General features: G+C 52.2%; 11 protein-coding genes across 11 annotated transcripts; 7 read left to right on the top strand and 4 right to left on the bottom strand.

Annotated features, from left to right (window-relative positions):
* Positions 1–84: 84 nt before the first annotated feature.
* On the top strand, positions 85–2138 carry CH63R_11560 (Cytochrome p450 71b25; the record flags this gene model as incomplete). Its single annotated transcript, XM_018306534.1, has 2 exons — positions 85–1773; positions 1848–2138. The coding sequence occupies 2 exons, from the start codon at positions 85–87 to the stop codon at positions 2136–2138; spliced, it is 1980 nt and encodes a 659-aa protein (XP_018153375.1).
* Positions 2139–3564: 1426 nt separating this feature from the next.
* CH63R_11559 (Cytochrome p450) lies at positions 3565–5349 on the top strand (the record flags this gene model as incomplete). The annotated part of the gene is made up of 4 exons (XM_018306533.1): positions 3565–3966; positions 4040–4142; positions 4219–4275; positions 4346–5349. The coding sequence occupies 4 exons, from the start codon at positions 3565–3567 to the stop codon at positions 5347–5349; spliced, it is 1566 nt and encodes a 521-aa protein (XP_018153374.1).
* Positions 5350–5654: 305 nt separating this feature from the next.
* On the bottom strand, positions 5655–7346 carry CH63R_11558 (Fluconazole resistance protein 1; the record flags this gene model as incomplete). Its single annotated transcript, XM_018306532.1, has 4 exons — positions 5655–6479; positions 6535–6612; positions 6679–7057; positions 7117–7346. The coding sequence occupies 4 exons, from the start codon at positions 7344–7346 to the stop codon at positions 5655–5657; spliced, it is 1512 nt and encodes a 503-aa protein (XP_018153373.1).
* An 883-nt stretch (positions 7347–8229) lies between these two features.
* On the top strand, positions 8230–10047 carry CH63R_11557 (Cytochrome p450; the record flags this gene model as incomplete). Its single annotated transcript, XM_018306531.1, has 4 exons — positions 8230–8491; positions 8560–8648; positions 8711–8793; positions 8850–10047. 4 exons carry the CDS (start codon positions 8230–8232, stop codon positions 10045–10047), a joined length of 1632 nt encoding a protein of 543 aa, XP_018153372.1.
* A 1165-nt stretch (positions 10048–11212) lies between these two features.
* On the top strand, positions 11213–11979 carry CH63R_11556 (Rieske domain-containing protein; the record flags this gene model as incomplete). The annotated part of the gene is made up of 2 exons (XM_018306530.1): positions 11213–11402; positions 11504–11979. 2 exons carry the CDS (start codon positions 11213–11215, stop codon positions 11977–11979), a joined length of 666 nt encoding a protein of 221 aa, XP_018153371.1.
* Positions 11980–12560: 581 nt separating this feature from the next.
* Positions 12561–13679, top strand: CH63R_11555 (uncharacterized protein; the record flags this gene model as incomplete). Its single annotated transcript, XM_018306529.1, has 1 exon — positions 12561–13679. The coding sequence occupies one exon, from the start codon at positions 12561–12563 to the stop codon at positions 13677–13679; it is 1119 nt and encodes a 372-aa protein (XP_018153370.1).
* A 968-nt stretch (positions 13680–14647) lies between these two features.
* On the top strand, positions 14648–15443 carry CH63R_11554 (NLP2 protein; the record flags this gene model as incomplete). Its single annotated transcript, XM_018306528.1, has 2 exons — positions 14648–14889; positions 14945–15443. 2 exons carry the CDS (start codon positions 14648–14650, stop codon positions 15441–15443), a joined length of 741 nt encoding a protein of 246 aa, XP_018153369.1.
* Positions 15444–15752: 309 nt separating this feature from the next.
* CH63R_11553 (Duf895 domain membrane protein) lies at positions 15753–17357 on the bottom strand (the record flags this gene model as incomplete). Its single annotated transcript, XM_018306527.1, has 3 exons — positions 15753–16110; positions 16172–17105; positions 17183–17357. The coding sequence occupies 3 exons, from the start codon at positions 17355–17357 to the stop codon at positions 15753–15755; spliced, it is 1467 nt and encodes a 488-aa protein (XP_018153368.1).
* A 773-nt stretch (positions 17358–18130) lies between these two features.
* On the top strand, positions 18131–19513 carry CH63R_11552 (Taurine catabolism dioxygenase; the record flags this gene model as incomplete). Its single annotated transcript, XM_018306526.1, has 5 exons — positions 18131–18571; positions 18773–19004; positions 19089–19201; positions 19256–19321; positions 19472–19513. The coding sequence occupies 5 exons, from the start codon at positions 18131–18133 to the stop codon at positions 19511–19513; spliced, it is 894 nt and encodes a 297-aa protein (XP_018153367.1).
* A 455-nt stretch (positions 19514–19968) lies between these two features.
* CH63R_11551 (Fungal hydrophobin) lies at positions 19969–20449 on the bottom strand (the record flags this gene model as incomplete). The annotated part of the gene is made up of 3 exons (XM_018306525.1): positions 19969–20007; positions 20065–20153; positions 20224–20449. 3 exons carry the CDS (start codon positions 20447–20449, stop codon positions 19969–19971), a joined length of 354 nt encoding a protein of 117 aa, XP_018153366.1.
* Positions 20450–21422: 973 nt separating this feature from the next.
* Positions 21423–22292, bottom strand: CH63R_11550 (Short chain dehydrogenase reductase; the record flags this gene model as incomplete). Its single annotated transcript, XM_018306524.1, has 1 exon — positions 21423–22292. One exon carries the CDS (start codon positions 22290–22292, stop codon positions 21423–21425), a length of 870 nt encoding a protein of 289 aa, XP_018153365.1.
* Between the last annotated feature and the right edge of the window lie 685 nt (positions 22293–22977).

Genomic DNA, 22977 nt, shown 5'->3' with positions numbered 1-22977 from the left:
ATCTCAACTCATCCTTCTGGGCAACTTTATTCACTTCTCAGCAACCCTTTCTCACCACATGGACCCTCTTGTCAGCCTGTCCAGATGCTCCGTCTTGTCTCAGAGCTGAATAAGTGTATTGTTTGGGGCTCATGGGAAAAGGGCTGTTGCTTGGTCACAATTCTCCCGCGCATCGCCAAGGCCCTCTTTTTGTTCGCTATTCTCTTCCACTCCATCTACCTCAGAGCTCAAAGCCTTCTGCAGTCTTTCCAGCGTCGAGCTTCACTAACACCCACCCTGAGTGCATACGGGCGGACGACTCTTACAGTCACTATCAGTACTGGAAACAACTCGACTTCAACGGTCATCAACACTACTACCAGAACCATGCACCTCACAACGCTTCACATTGCATTCGCCGCCGCGGCCGGATGCGCTATCGTCTTCTTCTTTATCTCGCTCTACAAAGCCCGTATTTTCTTTCGTAAGCTCCTGAAAGATGGCGCCCCAATGCCTCCTCACCATCCTGTCCTGGGCCATCTTGGACTGATGTTGAGCATCATGGCCTCTCTACCTCGCGACGTTATGCCGACCGTGGCCTTGGCCGATCAAGTCAGACGACGCTATCCACACTTGGACAAGGCCTTCTACTTGGACATGTGGCCCTTCACTGGCCCCATGCTCATGGTTATCTCGCCAGACCTGATGCGTCAGGCCACGCAAGGGGAAGCTCCCTTACCCAAGGTTGGGTTCTTGAAGAACTACATGAAGCCCATCAGCGGCGGCCACGATCTTGTCAGCATGGAGGGCGAGGAGTGGAAACGCTGGCGCGACGTGTTTCGCCCGGCCTTCGGCCGAGCGACGGAGCTCGTCCCCAACATCGTGGAAAACATTTCCGTTTTTCGGGATCAGCTCGTCGGCCGTGCCAAGAGCCAGAACGGCGTGTTTCAACTGCATCACTCATCTCTGATGCTGGCCATGGACATGTCTGGGAAAGCCATTTGGGACCACAACATGGACAGCCAGAGGGGCTACAACGATATGGCCGATGCCATCGTCTCCCAGCTGAGGTGGCTGCTAGTGGATGGCTTCATGCCGTTTGCGAGTCTCAACTTCATTCGGCCGATGGTCCACAAATACAACAGCTTCAGGATGGAAAGATACATTACGGGTGTGCAAAAGCGACACAAAAGTAGCAAGAACGACAGCGCGTGCGTCATCAGCAGAGCTGTGGCCAAAGTCCGCGACGGTTCAGTTGACAAAAAGGGGTCAGAAGACCCATACCGCGAGCTCGGCGGCGAGAAACACTTCAATCGAGTTATCAAAAGCCAAATGAGGTTCCTCCTCCTGGCAGGTTACGACACTACCGGCTCTACAATCACCTATGTTTTGCACATCCTCTCCCAACATCCCGAGATACTCGCCAAGGTACGCGAGGAGCACAACGAAGTTCTCGGAACAGATATTTCTCGGGCTGCGCAACAGCTGAAGGAGAACCCACATCTTGTCAACCGTGTTCCGTACACGACGGCAGTTCTCAAGGAGACATTGCGCATGTACCCGCCTACATCCACCTTGAGGAACGGCAAGCCGGGCTTCTATCTCAATGACCGTGATAGCTCAGGCTCGACAACAAAGTTTCCCACCGAGGGTTGCATGATCTTCGGAAACCATCACGGCTTACATCACAACCCTCGGTACTGGAAAGACCCCGAACGGTTCATCCCCGAGCGCTTTCTCGTCAGCACGGATGATCTATCCGGCCTGCATCCCCTGCCTGATGCTTGGCGTCCTGTAAGTTCCAGTGTTTCGTCCGGAAGAACCTCCGTAACAGGCTTCTGTCCATTTCGCTAACATCCCTTTTCCAGTTCGAGAAAGGCCCAAGAGCTTGCATGGGTTCAGAGTTGGCCATGGTTGAGATCAAGGCTGTCATCATGCTGGTCGCGCGTGAGTTTGACTTCACTCCTGCTTATCAAGAGTGGGACAGCATCCAGTCCAAGTCCGCAAAGGGGGAGGCCAAGATTGGTTTGGGAGTCTTACTGCCAGGCGGGGCACCAAAATTAGTCAGCGGGGATCGGGTCTATCAAACAACTGGAGGCGGCGGGAGTCATCCAGCTGATGGATATCCGTGTCGGGTCAGATTCGCGCGAGGAGTTTAGGACATTGAGTTCAGCACAATGGTATCACTACGCAACCTCAAAGATTACATACGTTCGGGTCAAACTCTCTCAAACTCTCTCGAGCCCAAGGGTTTGCCCCTGGAAAGAGTACACTGTGCCAAAATAAGGTACCGAAAGTTACTCTCGACCTTACATGGGCCTCAACTAACGGGCTGAGTCATCGGCGAAAATCACCTTTTGCTCCCCGAACTTGACCAGCAGTTGATACCGAATGTAACAAAACTAGAAAGCAAATATCATCCTGCCAGCATTGGCAACCCGAGACCGGGATATTTCATGTGCTTTGGGCATGATGCCTAGCCGCCGGATTGCGTTTTACAAGGCACATTTGAGTGGAGTAACTGGAATCTCCTCGATGGCAATTAATATGTTTGACTCACCATCTTGAGTAGATTGATACTCGCTAGTCCACCAAGAGAAAATCACTCAGTCACTCCGGTAGGCATCTTCATCACACTAGGTCAAAAATGCAAGAGGTATATCCAACAATGTTTTGAATCTGTGCCGAGTCCAGAACCGGCCTGAATGGCGAAGAAAGAATAGGAATTACACTCTGTGGGGCCAAGAGCCACTTGATGCAAATTCTGGAACGCGTGGGATAGAATCTCCAACACATCAAGGATGTAAGCGCGTCATGTACCCGTCCGAGGTCATTCTCTGCGTTCATCTGAATTCAGCACCATTTTGGGACACGGTGTGCATCGCCTGGAAGCCTTTTCAAGTTACAGAGCTATTTCTAGGACTTCCAGATCGTTGATGGACACACTAACTGTCCCGACTGTTGTTGATCCACCATCTGGAGTTGGGCACGGCACTGAACCGTGCTCGTCGGGAACGTTAAGTTACCTTTGCCAAACGCATGAAACATAAGCACACTCACCATCGTGCCTGCTGGTTGAATAATCCTGGTGTCCGTTTTGTCAAACGCAGAATCAGATTGATCGCACGAGGTTACTGCTGTTTGAGATGCCGCCTTGCGGTCCCGGCACAAAATCTTCCGGCCGCCGTCGGTGTTAAAACCCCGCTTGCGAATCTGCAGTCTGTGGGGTGTACGGCGACTTAATACAGATTACTCTGTACGAACACTGCCTCAAGCGATCGTCAGTGCTTTTCCACAGCCCTCGCATCCCTAACATGGAATGTCGAAGGCGATCCTTGACTCAAGAGGCCCGCTCCCTAGCATCATATCGTTGTAACGGGGTTGGGCTGCTTTGGTCTGTGTCATGACTTGGCCCTTTCTGACCTCTCTGGATTTTAGCGTTGGGCTGCTGGAATATGCCTTGCTTATTTTGTAATTGGCGTGTATCTTGTTAAAGCACTGGATATTCGCGGGCCGAGACCGGTCTACCTCAAGTTTCATTTATTCAACAATACACAGACTCGGTACACATTGTGCGTCAGCAAGATGGAAGCCTCTATTGATCCCCAACTCGTTCCTCAGATGACGGGAAGCAACTCCACGGCTTCCGATGGTGGGTTGTATGGTGTCTCCTCGGTTTACGTCGTTTTCTCGACAGTCCTTGCCGTGACATTGGCGGCGTTGTCTTTCCTCAGCAAAGGGTCCTCCAAGTCAACGCCCTTACCATGGGTGAACCGACCCAGCACCTTCGATGTCCTGCGGATGGGTGCGAAGTACCGGTTTCTTATGGGTGCAGGAGACATGGTCAAAAAGGGCTTCGAAGATTTTAGCGACAGCCCAGGGTTCCGAATGGTTGCCGATGCTGGCGAGATTGTCATGTTGGATCCCAAGTTCGCCGCGGAGCTTAAGAACGATCATCGTGTGGACTTCGTGAAGCTGTTTCTGCGGGTAGGTATCACGGAAAACAGAGTCTTGTCTTAGATTCCTTCATTGGGTTGCGATGTTGATTATCGGTTCCTAGGACTTCCACGAGGGTATTCCTGGCTTCGATTTCACCCAGCAGGGCGCTCGCGACGCCAAAATCCTGCGAGAGGTAACCAAAAGCCAACTTACACATCACCTGAGTAGGAGAGCCCTTGTAATGCTGTCTTGAACTGCAAACAGAAAGACTAATACTCGGACGGTTAGGCAAGATAACAGACTCCTTGTCGTCAGAATGCGTCGCATCCATGCAAACTATTTTTACGGATAATGAGGGTAAGCTTGATCACCAGTCGTTGCGAAAACTTCACCCATGTCAGCTGAATGTTGACCATTTACATCACAGCTTATCATGATTTGGAGCTTCGGCCGGCACTCCTTGATCTCATTTCCCGCATCTCCTCCAAGGCCTTCCTTGGTGGCGACCCGCTATGTCAAGACGAAGAGTGGCTGAAAATCACTACTACATACGCGGGCACAGTAAATAAGGCAGCTGTGATGCTACGCTTATGGCCACGACCACTTCGTAGTCTCGTCCACTGGTTCTTGCCCTCGTGCCGCGAAGCGCGTACTCAAGTTCGGCTTGCACGTCGATTATTTGAGCCGATGGTCGAGCGGCGGCGTCGGGCCAAGGCAGAAAGCCCTGATGTCCAGTTTGACGATACGGTCGAATGGGCTGAAAAAGCTGCCAAGGGCTTGCCTTACGATGCGTCCGCTGTCCAACTGCTGTTTTCGATGGCCGCAATGCACACAACCACGGATCTTTTGACCCAGGTCATCCTTGATCTTGCGGCGCACCCTGAAGTTATCGAACCACTTCGTCAGGAGATCGACACAGTCCTCCGCGAAGAAGGAGGGTGGACCAAGGCGGCGCTTCACAAGATGAAACTCCTCGATAGCGTCTTGAAAGAGTGCCAGAGGATGAAACCTGCTGCTATCAGCGGCCTTCGAGGAGTCCTCAACGCGGACGTGACGCTCTCTGATGGCACTCGTCTTGAGAAGAACACTTCCATTGCCGTCTCCTCCCACCTCCACTGGGACGAGGCAACATACGAGAACCCACAAAAATGGGATGGATGGCGGTTCTATAACCTGCGGCAGACGCCTGGAAAGGAGCACAGCTCGCAACTTGTCTCAACTTCTCCTGAGCACATGGGTTTTGGAATCGGAACCCACGCTTGTCCTGGCCGGTTCTTTGGGGCTCACGAAGTCAAGGTGGCACTTTGCCACTTTTTGCTTCGGTATGACTGGAAGCTGGCAGAGGGGGTTGTGCCTCAGACCCGTACATTCATGTGGTCGCTTGTTGCGGACCCCAAGGCCAAGGTGTCGATCAAGAGACGCTGCGTGTAGTATGCGACCTAGATAGCACTAAATCAGTACTTGTCCTGCGCAAACGGTAGCTTGATTTACATCCAGGGAGTTATTGAGAGTTTCATGTCTGTTAGCATGCATTGTGAGACTGCAATTGTAGGACTTTTAGATAGTAGCTTGACGTATTTCAAGAAACCATCATAGTCACTCAATCAAGTCTGCTTTTCAATCGTCACCATTTCGAAATACAGTTAGTTGTCGTATGACCATTTTGTTACTGGTGTAATTGAGTTTCAAAGCATCCAAAGCGGATGCATATCTTGTATTGTTCTAGAAATGCGCGCCTAGTAGTTTACAGGAAACCTAGCCCGGAGGCGCTCGCCATACTTGTAAAACAGGAACGGGACGGGAATGAACGCCAGCCCAATGAATGCAAGCAAACTATTTCCCCACCCAAGTCCCAGAGATTTGTACAGCGGCGGTCCTGCTAGAGGCAAGAAAGCACCGAACAGACTTCGCAAGAACGTGTTCGCAGCAAGCGCAGAAGCCGACGCCTCACTTCCAAATGCGTCGACAAGATAGATCTGAGAAGGCATCAGGACGATGAAGGATCCGAAGCCGATGACGAGGGTCCCCAAAACCGGAGCAATCCAATGCGTATCTGCGTAAGCGCTCCAGCCGTACCAGAAGAACCCGACAGATACGACGGGTGCCATCCACACCGACAAGAGAAGACGGATCTCCGGGCGAACTTGACCTCCGGTCTCCTTGGCTCGGCGTAGCTGCTTATCGCTCACAGCGCCAACGACCCCAACAGCAAAGATCATGCCAATAGCCAAACCTAGGTACGCCAGTCCTGCAGTACTCGGACCCCAACCGTATTTGACCTGGAAAACCGAAGGGAACGTCGTATAGAGTAGGTACGTGAGGCCGAACATGAAGGCACAGTACAACGAGATCAAGAGAATAATAGGGGAGAAGATAAGCATCTTCGTTGGGCGAACAATGGCCCGAGCCAACAACTGCCATCTTGTGATGTTTTTGTTTGTTCTGGCTCGGAGCCTGTCGTTGCCCGTCTGCTTTCGCAGGAGAGCAGCTTTCTTTTCGAGGAGCACGGGCTCAAATGTTTCTCGCATGAACACAACAGACACCAGGGATAGAACACCGGCCTAGGGAGAAAACGAGTTAGTACGGCGTCAGAAGTTGAAGCCATTGGGGCCCTACCAGGATGAAGATTGTCCAGAATGTCCATCTCCAACCACTGTATTGGGTGAGAAACCCTCCCACGACCGGCCCAATGACCTGGTACACAACGTCAGCTGACTTAGTTTTGGGGGGGGGAAACCAAAAGAATATTGAAGCACGTACCGGACCCAACAGAGGCCCGAGACTGAAGATTGCCATCGCCTTGCCACGTTCGTCCGCTTTGTGCATGTCTGCAATAGTTCCTCCTCCCACGGCCATAGGGGCCGATCCGGCACAGCCGCTCAGAAAGCGAAAAGCAAGAAACATGGAAGGATTGACACTGAGTGCACATCCGACGGTGAAAATCTCGTAAAACAAGTTGCAGACGTGATATATCACCAATCGACCGTATATCTCCGACAACGGGGCGATGAGGAAGGGACCGACGCAGTATCCGAGAACGTAGACCGAGACCGTCAAGGAGGCAATCATCGAGTTGGTGATTTGAAATTCCTCGACCAAGTACTGGGCACCTGGAGCAAACATGACGGCTGCCAAGTTTCTTTTGATTGTTAGAATACAAACAAATTCGTGGAAAACTGAAGGAACACCGCAACTTACGAGTAAAGCGTGAAAGAGCTGACGAGCATGACATGGCTTAGCTTCTTCCTTGGACTCCAGTTGAGGGGGTTCAGGCGATCATCAGGTGTTTCCCAATCGACGATTTCTTTGTCCATGTTCGGTTCAGCAAGATCTGGATCCTTTACAAAACCCATGCTAATCGTGGATTCAGAAGGCGACTGCAGTTTCTTGAGTTCAATGCCGAGTTTTTTCGTGTTGAGGGACGGCATGCTGTCGATGAGGCTAACGATCTCGTTCAAACTACCTAACAAAAGTGTAAAATGGATAAATGAGAATACAAGTCATGAACAGCTGGGGCGAGTGGATAGCAAGATGATCGTTCTGAAAAGAGTTGGCGCACTCTCAGTAATAGTTTACATGCTGATGGTTTCTAAATAGATTACCTATCAAATAAATGCTCTAATGTCAACATCCATGACTCGATGGAGCCAACAAAAGGCATGGAGATTGCCTGTCAGGAATTATGCACATATCGCGAATCAAGTTACCGGGGCCGATTCATGAAATCCCACCCCCAGACACCGCCACTGCCGAGTGATTAGAAGTCGCCGACTAGTGGAGTTTTTGTTGACTAGGCGTGGAACCTCCAGATGACAAGCAACAGGGCTTATGGGACATTCCACTTCTCTGTGTCATCGTAAAAGTCACCGGTTGGAAGTGGGGATCATGGATTTCATAGGCTTAACTTGGCATCTCGGACAAGCCCGCTGGCTTTGGCGGTGTCTGTGACCAGTGATCTTTCGTTCTCGTAATTCTAAACCACAGCTAGGACCATGGGGCCTTGTGGCTAGGTATTCTAGGACCCATGCTAAGGAAAGCATAGTATATCTGTTTTGGGGGTTTTCACACAGCGGAAGAGGGGTAAAACAGGTCTCACCAAAGTATGAGCGCCGGCGGAAGCTTCTTTGCCCAAACGGGCACCGGCAATTTTCCAATTGAGGGATGCGACGCAAATTAGCATGATTCCCTGTCTCTCTTCTGTTACATAAACTAGGAGCGACGCTGCTGTCCAAATAGTCATCATCTTCAGATAACTACTTTTGAAGTCAGCAGCAAGCTAGCCTGCAATTTTGCTACTCCACAACCCCCAACATGTCTCAAGTCGCCAGTGTTGTGTTGTCTAATCTAGCAGAACGCAGCACGCTGTTGCTCGTTCTCGCAGTCGTTTTCTCGACTTCGTACCTACTACCGCGTCTGCGGATACGACAGAGACTCGATCAGATCCCTCTCATGGGACAAGAGATCGGTGGCTACTACAAAAGAAGAAATGAGTTTCTGCGAGATCCCATGAGGTTCTATTGGGAGGGGTATCAGAAGTGCAAGAACAAGGCGTTTCGCGTCACACATTATGAAGGTAATATGACGCCGAGGATCATACATCGCGAGGAAAATAGTACATCATGCTGATAACCCTTTTTCCAGGAGAGCGAATTGTCCTGCCCGGGACGGCGCTTGACGAGCTCTGGAACATGTCAGAAGCTGTTTTGAACAAGAATAGGGCCTATGATCAGGTAACAGGATCTCATTTTCTGGGTGAAATTCCAAACGACGTTGACTGACATTGCGGATAGAGAGTATTGAGACAATACACTGGGTTGCCATCCGGCAATCCTTTTCTAGTCCATTGCATCCGTTCCGACTTAACACGAAATCTGAGTGAGTTGATCAGTTTCTTCTCCAAGCTTCCTTCAACCTAGATCGGCTAACACCAGACTAGAACAAATCAACAATACGCTCGTCTCCGAGGTTGAGAAGACGGTGGATCAAACCATCGGCACCTGCGAAGACTGGACATCTCACCCCATCTATCGGACATCGCTCCGCATTGTGGCCATTGTATCCGGGTCTGTCTATGTTGGTCCTATTGTGTGTCGCAATGAGCAGTTTATCCACGACAGCAGTAAGTCCGAAGCCTACCTGGTCTTTCGACCCGGACGCTGGGAGTACTTGACTTACAACAGACTTGCAGTTCACTTTACCGAGAATGTGTTGACGGCTGTACACATGCTTCAGATGTATCCCGGCTGGATGCGCCCGTTTGCCCGTTTCTTCAAACGCGAACGTACTCAGCTTGCCAAGTCCTGGGCGCACCTGAAAGCATCGAAGAAGCTCGTGATGCCCATCATCCAGCAGAGACGCGAGGAGGTTCAGGCGACTGGCGCCGAGTACAACGACATGCTGGCCTGGATGATGGCGAAACAGGAAGAGTGGAAGCAGACCGACGATGACCTGGCCGGATCAATGGTCCAGCTCGGCGTCGCCTCCACTCACAACACTTCCTCTACGATTGCCCAGACCTTGTACCAACTGGCAATCAGGCCCGAGTTGGTCAAAGAACTTCGCGAAGAAGTCAAACGCGTTTGCGCTCAGTTCGACGGGAAGCTAAGCCCCAGTGCGCTTCACGAGCTGAAGATCCTCGACAGCGTCATGAAAGAGGCACAGAGGTTGAACCCCACTACTCCCTCACACTTCCACCGATACGTGGAGAAAGACATCACGTTGAAGGACGGCACATTCATCCCCAAGGGAATCACGGTCGAAGCCATCTTTGCTCCTCCACTGTTTGATCCCGTCTTGTTCCCTGACCCGCAGAAGTTTGATCCTTACCGGTTCCTGAAGCTCCGAAGGGGCGAAACTCAGGATCCAAACGGCTACAAGAACAAGGAGCAGTACACATTCAGCCACGCCACCAAGGAGAACCTCGCGTGGGGATACGGAGCACATGTTTGCCCTGGGCGTTACTTCGCCAATAACGAGATCAAGCTGATTCTGGCACGGATGATCTTGCAATATGACATTCGTATGCCCGGCGGAGTGAATGAGGAAATGAAGCCTCAGAGGGCCGGCATGGGGTGGGTGCCGAATCTGAGGAAGCCTATCGAGTTCAGGGCTGTCAAGGAAGAGGCTTAGAATCCCGCGTGCGATGACGAGAACAGTCCTGCATACACCGTCTTTTCACTTTTTGTCTTGTCATATCAAATAGAGCTTTCCTGAGCATCTCTATCGGCCTTGCTTAGATTATGAATTGTTGAAAATCCTTCCCCTCCGTAAATCACTGGATACTGTCGTTGACAGAAAACCGTCGAGGATCACAGCTACTGTGTATGCAAGCTCTCGATTGAAAATGAACGAGGCGATATCCAAAACGAGGACTTTCTTTAGTCCGACGAAGCAGATGTAATATTCCCATACCCGTGACTGGGGCTTTGAGTTCCACCAGCTTACATGCGTTTGTTTCCACATTGATGTAATCTAGACTTCGTTCTTATTTGGTGCTGGCAACTTGATTTTAAGGCGATGAGATGTGACATTCATATAAAGGTGGGACGCTGTACTGATTAAAACATCAGGGGTAGACAACTCCGGTATTCTGCAATTACGGTTGCAACTGGATAAGCAACAGTTAGTCGGAAAAACTTGGAGCATGTCTACTTGCCATCATCTTTCGTAGGTCAGCCCCAGTGTGGTGCAACTCTCCTCAAGTTCCACACGTTTGATGCTCGTATGCAACTCAGCGAGTTTGAAACCGTGGTTTTCCGAGTCATGAACGGAGACAAAACATGGAAGACTTGGCAGCCTTCCAATTTCTACAACGCATAATCACAAATGTGGGAACGGTTGTTTTAGCATTATTTATGCCCGTAAGAGATCTGCAAGAAAAAGGGAAGGTGGCAAATATTGACTATCGTTATGACTTCGGCGAGGTGAAAAGATTGAGTTTTACCCCAAATTTCATATGTTTCCGCCGGACATAAATGAACGCATTGGTAAATTGCTTCTCCTGTGGAATATTGCAACAAGGAGCTGAGAACCTTAATGCAGTGACTCGACCATGATTTAGCATCTGTCCAACGGCATTCCAGCGGTTCAAAGTTGCCAGGTGTTACTTAGTCATGCCGAAGAGATGTTTCGTATTATGTGATTATTTAGGCCGCCAATCTCGGAACTCAAACCTGACTTGGTGGGCTATAAAATCGTGGCTGGGGTATCACTCACACGGGTTTCCCTTTGGAAGGAATATTTATCTTTTACCCCTAAATGTTTATATTTCTCTGTGGTAAACCGCAGCGTCACTATGTCTCAAGTTGTTGAACTCAGTTGGCTTCCTGTCAAGCAGGATTTTGAGACTTCATCCGCCATTGCATCTATCAACGAATTGCAGCAGAAGGTAAATGTACAATCCGACCTTTTGGGGCAATGGGAAGGGGTTCAGCCGCCAAATGGGTTGGACAGACAACCAGTAAAAGCCGTTCACTTGGCCGCCGGTAAGTTGACTCAACAATGACAATAGATCTTTGTCCACAATATTGTATACTGCCTTCGGAGTACTGTTCAAGAAATTGTCTGATTAATCTCTTTCTACTAGTTTGGAAGTCAGTTGAAGCCGCAGAAGCTACCAAACAATCACCGGAAGCCCAGGAAGTGAGAAAGGCTTACGGTCAGGTGATTGATATCAGCTCAGCCTTGCCCTGGACAGCCTACTTCGACCTTGCTGGCGGCGACTTCGACAAAGTCGCCAGCGCGAACGTAGTATTCCTAGCTGGGTCTTACCTGCCCGCCGATGTCAATACTGCTGCCTTCTATCAGAAATGGCAAGACTTGGTTAGCTCCGGCGGTGTGACGAGCGGATTCGTCGCAGGCGCGCATGGTTGGTCTGTCGGTCACGTGGATTATAAAGGTGAAAAGAAAAAGGTTTTCATGGTTGTCACTGGGTGGGACAGCAAGGAAAGTTGCCAAGCTGCGACTGGTGGTGATAAAAGAGCCAAGTTTGCAGAGGCACTGAAAGAGTTCGATATTCAGGAGACCGAGCATGCGTGCGAGCACTTGAGAAAGATCAAATAGCTCAATGATATTGGGTGCATAGAAGCGTTGTGAAGAATCTCGAAATCCCAAAACAAAAACCGACAGGACTTTGTGACCTGATACACTATGCTGTTGGTCATGTCAATAACAGATCAGCAAGCAATCACAGTAAGAACAGAAACCAATCTAGACCTCATGTCGTGAATGAGGGGTAGACCTGCCTTGTTTCTGGGAAAATTACCCTAACAGGCACACCCCATTACTGCCCATCTGAACGGATTCGTCGAGTAATGTAACTCTGGCTAAACTCGATGATGCGGGGTTCTCAACCATGTATGTGTGTAGGCCGCATGCAATTATTATTCATTTGCGGGGAAACAAGATCAGAACGAAGTAGATTCGAGGATCATAATTCCTCCGCTGGATAGCCTTCCACGACGTGTGCAGTTCGGACCTCATTAGGACGAGCCCAATGACGAATGCCGTCGATCTTTCGAGACGTCAGGCAGTGATCAGCCTAACTTCCCGCACAAGATAAGAACCAAGCACCGCACTCGCAATCAGCAATGACGGTGATAGTATTTGGCTAAACTTCGATTGATATCCGTTGAGGCCAAATCATGTGGCCGATTCGAAGTTTTCTCGTCCTTGGGCTCCTCCTCATCGCCGTCCAGGCTTGTCAAACGGACGATGAATGCAGCCTCAACGGTATCTGCTCCCCAGACAGCTCGTGCATTTGCGATCCAGGATGGCGTTCTGCCGACTGCAATGAGCTTGATCTCCAGCCCGTCGAACGATGGACCGGATACAACCACACGAACGCGACTGGCACAGACTTCTACAAGCAGGGTGCTGGGAACTCGTCTTGGGGAGGCCACATCATACAAGATCGTTCAGACAAGGGCCTCTTCCACCTCATCACGTCACAGATGTCACATGGCTGCGGTTTGGCCGGCTGGCGCCCCTTCAGCACAATCATCAGGGCAGAGTCCCGGACGGGACCGCAGGGCCCCTACAACTACGCACAAACGCTGTTCAGCACTTTTCACCATAATCCAACGACTATCTGGAGCCCAGCAGACCAAAAGTTCTTGATATACTTCATCGGCAAAGATGTCGAGGTTGGCGACGTGTGCCGCTCGCAGAAGTGGAACAACACGATATCGGTCTCCGCCTCGGCGAACCTGAGAGAATGGACAACCCCAATACCGCAGGTGATCAACGTGACAAACCCCGCACCCTGGCCGTTGTGGTCACTCGAGAACCCGACAAACGAGATTCTCCTCGCGGTCGAAAAGAACAACATCTACCACGCAGACAACTTTTCCGCCCCGCATCATCTCGTCGTGGAACCGCGCAACACTGAGCGCAGCGAGGACCCGTTCCTCTGGAGAGACAAGCGAGGGCATTGGCACATTCTCGTTCACCACATGATCGACATCGCGGAGGGCAGAAAGGGACCACGAGTCGGTGCACATGCGTACGCTCGAGAGTGGAAGGGTCCTTGGACGTACAACAACAAGACTCTGGCTTACAACACGACTGTTGAGTTTACGGACGGAGTCAAGTTGGACTACTATCGTCGGGAGAGGCCGAAGTTATACTTCAGCGATGACGGACAGATGACCCCCCTGTATTTGCTGAATGGCGTCCAGGAGTTCAACAAGTCGGGTATCTACACCCTGATCCAGCCTATTGGGAAGAAGTCAATGGGATGCAAAAAGGGGCTTGCTGGCTGAAGGTCTCGTTCGCCAGCTCTTCTACCACATAAAGCTACATGCTCCCACTAGCTAGATCAGTATCGCTCTCCGCGATTGTTCATCCGGGGACGGACTTCTCAATATGTCCGTTCCATAATTCCAAGCAATTCTGGCCGAGCTCGAATGTCCAGCAAAAGAAAATAAGCAAAAAAAGATGCGGAGAAAGTTAAGATATTGCGTTAACCTCATGGAGAACCACGCGAGAAGCACGCCCACTGAGCCCACTTAGAACGGAGGACTCGGATCTCTTTGTGCACCGCAACCAAGGAAACAGCTGTGCTGGGCTGACGACCGTGTTAGAGATTGATGATTGTGGACCCAAATCATTGACAACAAGGTTTGCAGCCCATGTTCTCAGTCGTCGGAACGCGCTGAACGTAACCTTGACCTGACTCAAGACGTTCGCAAGGCCCACTTCAAGAGCAGCAGCTTAATGAAGCCTGGGGGATCGGCTGTGAACTTACTACCTTTGACCACGGTTGTGTTCACGTGTTTCGATCCATGGATCTCCAACGGGAAGCTGGAAGAGAGAACAGGGCTCCTGGAAACAGAGGATTACAGCCTGAGTATGAAATTGATTGAAGGATTTACTGTACCTTGTTCAAATTTGCCACCCATGGCCATGGGGAGCTCGGGTCCGAATAGAGATCCGAAAAATGTAGGTAGAGATGATCTTACTCGTGAAACATCCTCGCCTAGAAAAGGGACCTTTCCTCCAAGTCTTGCTGCAGGTCAAAATCCCCTTACATCAAATACCACACCTTGTTCGTTCACTTGCTGCGTCTCGCAGCATCAAGCCGAGGGAAGCTGGCCTTCGCGGCATCACTTGGTTCTACAAACCCGTAATTTTATCTACCACCTGTTTTGAACCTGTACGTCAGATGGTGATCAAATAATTTGGTCTTCTTTGTTAATAATCTGCAGTCGTCAGCTTTCATAATCCGACGATGCTCGCCGGCATACTCCTACCTGTTCTGGGCCTGATGGGCGGGGCCCTCGGTGCACCTGTTGAGCATGTTGACAGCATTCTCGTTCGCCGGGGAGAAGTCGGACACGACAAGCTGAGCCCCAGTCCGCAAAAGGTACAGGACAATGCCGTGGGCGAAGCCATTGCGAGGTTCAACCCACTTCTCCATGTCGCCCACGGGTGCCAACCGTACACCGCGGTTGACGATGCCGGCAACACAAGGTTCGTCATCAAGAAAATGCGGCTTCTGTCTGTCTCACACGGCTGACGATCACAGTGGCGGACTCAAACCCACCGGCAGCTCGAATGGAGGCTGCAAAGACACGAGCAAAGGCCAGACCTACGCCAGAGGAGCATGGCACAATGGCAAATACGCAATCATGTACGCGTGGTATTTCCCCAAGGACATGCCCAATGATGGCGTGCCCGTCGGCTCGCATAGGCACGACTGGGAAAGCCTCGTCGTCTGGCTCAACAATGCTTCGGTCGCGAACCCAGAGATCCTCGGCGGAGCGGCCTCGGGGCACGGCGACTTCAAACCGACAACGAACCCGCAGCGGGAGGGCGACAGCTTGAAGATCGAGTACTTCACGCAGGGAATTCTCAATCACGAATTGCAGTTCACCGCCACGACCGGCCGGACGTACCCTGTCCTTGACTGGGATGCCATGAGCGCGACGATGCAGAGTGCTCTAAACGACGCAGACTTTGGCGACGCCAATGTGCCGTTCAAGGACGAAAACTTCGTCGAAAATCTTGAGGAAGCCTTCGTCTAGATCACATAGCTTCTGTCTACGTCTTGTGACCTTATTGCTAAGGAAACAAGTGGCGAACCAGACGCCAGTTCATATGTTCTTCACGGTACATAATCAATCTTACATATTCATCTCGGGTTGCGCAGAGGGAATTGATACTTTTGTTGCTAAGAAAATGGTTCAATCATTTGAACATTAATAAAACGATCATGGGCCGTTTATACCCAGAGATTTGAAGGGTGCTATGTTTCTTTGGTGATTTATTAATGAAGGGGCGATGTGAAGACGCATGTTAAAGCCGAACGGACTACGAAGAGCATCCTATAAGTCTTAAGTACTCCTCGGACCATCCGCAGCTGCTGCGGCAGCGGACACAACAACCGGGTCAGCAATCTTGTTGTCCTCCACCGAGGTGTTGTCCGGGTCCAGCTTCGTGTTGTCGATGGGTCGCTCCGGCACGAGGAAGACAACCCACGAAGTTGCGGGGATGCACAGCCCAAACATGACAAACGCGACAACCAGGTTCACCATCGGCGAGGTCTTGACCGCACCGATACCGAACGCCAAGCATGAGCCGATCGACTCAAAGGATCGTACGAGACCGACGCCCAGGGTCAAGGTCTCGAGGTCGTCGAAGAACGTGCCCATGAGCCAGTACACAAACATGTAGTGCGACTCGTTCATGAATCTAATTATTCCGCCGTTAAATCAGGTCTCATAAATCGAAAACGGCGGGGCAAAGGGCTTACCTGAAAAGGACGTTGACGGCGAAGCCGCGACCAAAGCCGGGAGTCGTCCAGTCAAGCGTGATCTTTGGGACGGTGTCCTCGTACAGCTTCTCGTTGGCGACCTGCCAGGCAAACAGCCCGAGCATAATGACGGAAAAGGAGGCCCATGTGATCTTGGCGAGCTGAGGGCGGCTGAAACACTTCAGGTCATAGAACCATCCCCAGAAGATGTTGGCTGCCGAAGCCGCGATGCCGGATGTCAAGCCGCCCAGAGTCCGGGCACGAACGGAAAAGTACTTTGTCAGGTAGATGCCCTGGTAGGTGCTGTTCCAGTTGAAGCCGATGAGGATAGGGATCAGGAGGTAAAACTGCTTCTTCTTGAGCAGCTTCAGCCACTTGCGGAACTCGCCCATGACGGCCTTATTCTTGGTCGGGTCAGCCACCTTTCTGCCGTCGCTGTGGATGACCTTTTGCGGGGGCGAGATGAGGAGGGCCAGAGGAAGGCCGAGACACTGGAGCGCGATCAACACGAGGTAGGTCGAGTATCCGACCTTTCCGCGCTGGCCGTTCTTGGAGTTCAAGGAAAGCTGGATCGAGGCACCGAGCAGCTGGCCGAGCTCACGGAGGCCGAGCCAGATGCCGGTGAACTTGCCTCGGTCCTTGATGTCGGCGTAGCCAAGCGCGATGGCACCCTCTGCCGCCCACAGGGCAGACGCAGCGATGCCGCAGGTCGCTCCACCAAAGAGGACGAACCATTCGACGCCGTAGCGGTTGTTGACGTACATGGCTGCCGAGTAGGGTGCGTAGCCGAGCGTGCCAATAATGAGGACCGTCTTGAGGCCGATCTTATTGGCCATGATGGCGAAGAAACTGCAACCGAAGACCATGATGCCGAAGGTCAGGGAGTTGGACCCGTTGACCAGGTACGGCTCTTGCTGGCCACCAGCGCCAGTGCCTAAGAGTTGCTGTTAGTATTCAACCATGATCCTAAACAGCCATCGCTCGCTGCGTCAAGGCGGTAGGTAGACCGACTGTTGAGCGCATTCCAGATGCCGGGCTGGGTGAAGGATATCAAGCCCACGATGATGACGTTGAACAAAGGGCTGCGGAACCCACGCGTGAACCGCGACACGGGCTTCGACGGCTGCTCATCCTGCAGCTCCCGGTCGACCTCGTCGGGCTGCTTTGCGTGATCGGTTGACGACATTTGCGGGCAGGCTTTGCTTTGCGATTTCCGACGCAACGGCTAAGGGGTTCATGCAAGCGCGAAAGGGTTTGGGGGCCGGTTCGATGTCGAGCTTTTTAAGAAGAATTCCGACTACCGGGGTCGTGCTGCATCGGTGCCCCCCCCTCCTTTACCCATAATGTCTTCCAAAAGCGAGCAGGTCGCATACGGCCAACGTCCGACATCCATTGTTAGATTTTTTTCCCCCGCTGGGAATCCCAGACGCCGCACCCGAGGAGATACGGGGCCGTTGCCAGATTGGCCGAGAAGATAAGTCTAACGGACTTGGTCGCGTGGCGTTATTGGAAATCGCAATGAGACAATCCCGCTCAGCGTTGCCCGTTGGGATCAGAACCAGAAATTCTTGACGGCCAATCCCTGATGCAGGCCGCCGGGCGTGGGCGCGGCCTGTCGGGGATCAAGCGAACGGGAAGAGTCTTCGGAGACTAATGGGTGCCCCCTGGATGGGCTGGATGGGGTCGGTCTTTTCCCCGGCATCGCTTCGTGCTTACAAGGGTGCGATGGCGACATCTGCGAGCGGATCGCGACCTCCACAGCTCGCCATCTGCCGGGTCGAGCGCGCAAGACGAATGCGGGCGCGAAGGAGTATCAGGCCTGGGAATAAAAGCATCAAGGAGGGGGGCCTTGACGGCGGGTAGAATCCGTACAGAAGTCTATTTCAACGTTGTTGATAGGGAAACATAATTATCAACTCTTCTCTCGATTCTCACGATTCCGAACAAGACCCGGCCAAGATGGGATCCATTTCCGAGGCGCTCAGACCAGCTCCGTACGGCCCCGCTGTCCACTTGCCGGCCCCGTACCCGGAAAAGACGGAGTTCCCCCTGTCCCTGGCGGCGTCCCACCAGAATACCCATGTAGCGGCTCTTGTCGCCGAGGTCGAAGAGCTTTCGTCCAGCGGCAAGCTACGAGTTCTATTGGACAAGCACGGAGCCGTCTATTTCCAGAATCTGGGCCTGGAGAGCGCCGAGCAGTTTTCTCAGTTCGCGCACGCGTTCGGCTGGACGGCCCACGAGGATATTGGGAACCCCGTTCGACGCACCATCCACGCCAAGAACGTGGCAACGGCCAACGAAGGCCCCAACACGCAGCCAGTCTATCCTCATAATGAGTTTGGGCTGAGCCCGCATTCCCGGCGTATGTATTCTTCTACTGCGCATCGGCGCCAGAGACTGGTATGTACGAGCCAACGTTCACCATGAGTTTTTGTCGGCTTGGGCCCTGATGACGTAGGCGGTGAAACTCCCATCAACAACTCCGTCGTTCTCTACCGCCGGTTAAGAGAGAGACATCCCGATTTCATCGATGAAATCGAAAAAAAGGTTCGGGCGGCTCGTCGCGTCCCGCATCATCTGAGGTGCTAACTTCTCCCAAAGGGTGTCAAATATCAACTATTCTATCCGAACGGACCCCGTGACCAGACGTCTTCTGCGGGAACAACGCTCCTGCAGGCGTATGGCGGGAAAGTCTCGGACAGCGACGACACCGAGACGGCTCGGGCCAAGATCGAGACCGAGGTGAAGCGCTTGGCGACCGCGCAGTGGGTCTGGGAAAACCAATCCGACAGCAACCCGCTCGGGGACCTGAGAGTCTGGCAGCATCTGCCTGGTGAGTGACCAGATGCAGGAAAAATGACGAAAAGAGTTTCACTGACTCTTTCCCACGAAGCTGTGAGAAACCACCCACGGACAGGAGACACAGCATTTTTCAACAACGTAGTGTCCCGGTTCCTGAACGCGATTGACGCCGACACCTTGCAGCCACCTCACATCAACAAGGACGGGAAGTACCAGCCGCCGGCGTTTGTAAGCTGCAGTCTTCTGCTGGCATTATACAGTTCAGTTGGCTAACTTGTCAAGTATGGCGATGGCTCTTTGATACCGAGAGAATTCCTCGATTCGGCTGTTGAGATTATCAAGTCCGTTGTGAGTCCCCAGTTACGCAGCCGCTTAGTTCTAACGCATGATGCAGGGAAACGAGAGCCTTGGTTTCTTGGACGAAAGGCGATGTGTTGCTCCTAGACGTGAGTCTGTGCTATATCATGTTTGCGGGATGAACTACTGAGACATGGGCAGAATCATGTCGTGCAGCACGGGCGAGAGCCTTGGACCGGGTAGGTTGTCCTAAGGAACGGAAGCAAGTATCCCCAGCTAATACTACCGCAGAGATCGAACGCTCCTTGCCAGCCTATGGGATGAGTCTGAGTCATCTGGACAAACACATTGACATCGCTCATGCCGTAGCGGGTCACCAATGGTGATCATTGGTGGTGTTTACGATGGTCAGAAAGTTGAATGAATCATGAATGATGAGGATGAGTCGGTGAAAACTACAGTTCTATGAAAAATATGAGGTGAGTAATAGGTGGACAACACCGCAATGCGGCTACAACTCCCTTGCGATCAGAAAACAGATATATGGTACAATGAAATCTTTGCATTCGGGTCCTCAGGACCACGCGCTTGTTCAGAGGAGACAAAGGGAAACTGGCGGCCGTGTGCAAATAGCAAATATTCAAAACGATTGAATGACCGGACTATCAATTATCACTCCAGAGTGACTGATAATGAGTCTAGGCGACGGGTTCCTGGCAGGAAACAGCAGAGCCGAGCTACCAAGCCTTTGTGAGCGCATGTACCACTAGCACGTCGTTACAAAAACAACTTACAATGTCAAGAACACAACATCTTGGGCGATGATCACCGTTGACTTTGCAAGAAGCTTGGAAGCCGGCAATAGTGACGGGGGCAGTAGAGGCTATGGACGCGTGTCAATTAGCTGGAGGACAGGGTTGATGCCAACTAGGCTGATGGCATCGAGAACATACGGGCGGCGCAGGGCAGCGATTCGACGCCCGCAACATCGACTGGGCAGCAGACCGGTTTGCCGAGCTTGCAGATGGCGGAAAGAATAGAGACGTCTTCGAGGATAGTCCCGGCACTTCCGACGGAGTCTGAGACGCATTCGTCCAAGACCTCGGTGCCCTTCAGGTTTGTGGGCGCAGCGACCGCGGTGGAAGCGAGAAACGCAAGGAAGACCGCAGTGGGCTTCATCGTAAAGAGAGTCAGTGACTGTTAGGATCGTGACCTGTTCTGGTCAGTTTCCGCTAGTGAAAGAGAAAGAAGGGTCTTATTTATGCTGCTACATCTCTTGCGCAGCAAACGCCGACAACTCCTTGTCTCGTTGAGAATTAAGCCGCCTGCGCAATCTCTCGGGACGATTAGTGTCGAGGCCAAGAAAGGGTCTCGCCTTCGCCACGGAAGCCTCGACGATCAAAATATCAGGGCCGCAGCCTATCGAGACTCTTTGTCGATCCTCGTGGGGCTTTGCGGCTTGGATTGAATTCCCGGGTCCTCGTCGTCAATTTGGCTGGCCGTTTCTGATGGCTGAGGTAAGTCTTAGGTCCTCCAACGTCGTCCTAACGGTCCTACTGGTGAGACGAGTCTCACTATGCTGAAGACTGGGGTCGATCTTTGGATTCTTCGCTGTGTTTCGGATGAGATGAGTTGAGACCCATCTTTCAACCTCACTGGTTTCAATGGACTCTATGATCTTCAGTGATTGTGATCCCGGCAGTGAGCCGTTGGGATATCTTTTCAACCCCAATGGTAAAATCAAAAATTGGATACAGATAGCTTCTTTCCTTTGCAAATGGACTGAGCGAAGAGTCGCATCTTGCACCGTCATCTAGTCGGCAGTCTGTTGAGAACAACCCCCTATGTCTCACAGCAGGCTAGTAATTGTGGCTTTGTAATTTCCAGCAATTTGGAGATCTGCGCCGTGGCTTTCTGGTTTGGCCGAGCTGGCGCTATGTTTGTCTGTCAGCTTTCGCTTCACGTCGTCATTCAGCGGCAAAAATTACCAGGACGAGATGCTTTTTCCTATGCAGCCGGCGAGTGGTATTCTCTTTATGCATCTTGCAGTGATACAGGACGTGAAAAAACCACTGCATTACATTACTACGTAGAACCTTAACCATTCTTGCATTTCCAGTCCCGTCATACCACCAACTGTCCGTCGCTGCAACTAGAACCAGCCCTGCAGCCCGATGGTGAAGCGGCCCTGGTCCTTTTCCAGCTCCTCCCGAAGTCCGTGCAGCTCCTCCACGTCCCAGTTCGCATGCACGAACCGCCCGTTCAAGAAGGCCGCCTCCCCGCTCAGTGCCCACACCGCAAAGTCCCCGGGCAGCGCGACGTCGTCGTACTTCAGCCCCAGCTCCACTACCGCGGACGCGAACTTCTCGGCCATGCCCGTTTCGATGAGGCCCGGGTGGACCTGCAGCACGAAGAACTGCGGGTTCTCGTCCCGGTAGTACTCGAACAGCTTCGTCGCGGCGCTCTTGGAGGCGCGGTAGGCGGAGTGGCCGGGCATGTGGGGCAGGTGGATGGCGGCGGTGGAGATGTGGATGACGGAGGCGGCGGGGGAGGCGTGCGGGTGGAAGGCGCGGAGGAGGTTGAAGTTGCCGCGGACGCTGATCTCGAAGGCGCGCCACCAGTCAGAGGGGTCGGAGTCGGGGATGGATTCGATGTCGGCCATGTAGGCGGCGTTGGCGACGAGGATGTCGATCTTGCCGCCGACGGACTCGGAGAAGGAGGCCAGGGCGGCGCTGGTCTGCTCGGCGTCCGTGAGATCGGCGACGTAGAGATGGACTTTGGTATCGCGGTTCAGGGCCTCGATGACGGCCTTGTTGTCTTGGAGAGTCTTGATTGTTCGTCCAAGGAGACCCAGGGTCGTGATGCCCGACTTTGCAAGGGACTGTGCGATGGAGGCGCCTATGCCCGAGCCGCCACCGGAGATGAAGGCATGCTTGCCTTTGGTCGACAACTCCGGGCGGGATGGGGAGATGGCCGCGTACGACTCTGTGTGATATATCTTGGTTGCCGAGGGGAAAGACATGATGAAACCTTTTTTCTTTTCTTTTTGGTATGATGATTCTTTTTTCTTGAAAGCTAGGAAAATAGGTCTTGATCTTATGAGTCTGAACAAAAATCAAGCTCCAAGTCGTTGCTGCCTTTCCATTCCTCATATGCACTGCCATCTCGAAGGAACCGAGCCCTGGTGAATCCTTCTTCGGCCAGAACCGTTTAGCCATTAGTTGTCCATCCCATGGCTTCGTCTGTAGGCAGGTTCGCATTCAAGCTTACTCCGCTGTGTCGTGATGACGGATCACAAAGCACAAGTCGTACGTGTGAAGTGGATGGATCACAGTCCGTACCTGGATCAACAACTTTGTGTTGGGGGGGGGGGGGGACGGCTTCGGGACGGAATCGGGCGAATCTCCACCGACCCCGGCGCATCGGCGGTTGTCGGATAACGTTATGGTGGGGCTCCCGGAGCTCTGCTACAAGGTTTGATTATTCATCACACTGTCGCAGGGACACCTGTTTGGGAGGTTTAGGTAGTGTAAGCATCGTCCAGCTGATCAATCAACTTCAAACAACCTGCACCACAAACGACACAAACGACACAAAGATAGGAGAGCCTCTTCGCCCCCCCGGTGTTTTCCATCGTCCACCATAACGTTGACGCGGGGAATCTCTAGGCCTATCAGGCACATCCCACACCACTGACATAACCAACT

Source organism: Colletotrichum higginsianum, chromosome 8 (genome assembly GCF_001672515.1).
Source record: "Colletotrichum higginsianum IMI 349063 chromosome 8, whole genome shotgun sequence".
Taxonomy (NCBI): domain Eukaryota; kingdom Fungi; phylum Ascomycota; class Sordariomycetes; order Glomerellales; family Glomerellaceae; genus Colletotrichum; species Colletotrichum higginsianum.
Note: the sequence above shows the minus strand (reverse complement) of the source record. Positions and strands in the feature narration are given on the sequence as shown.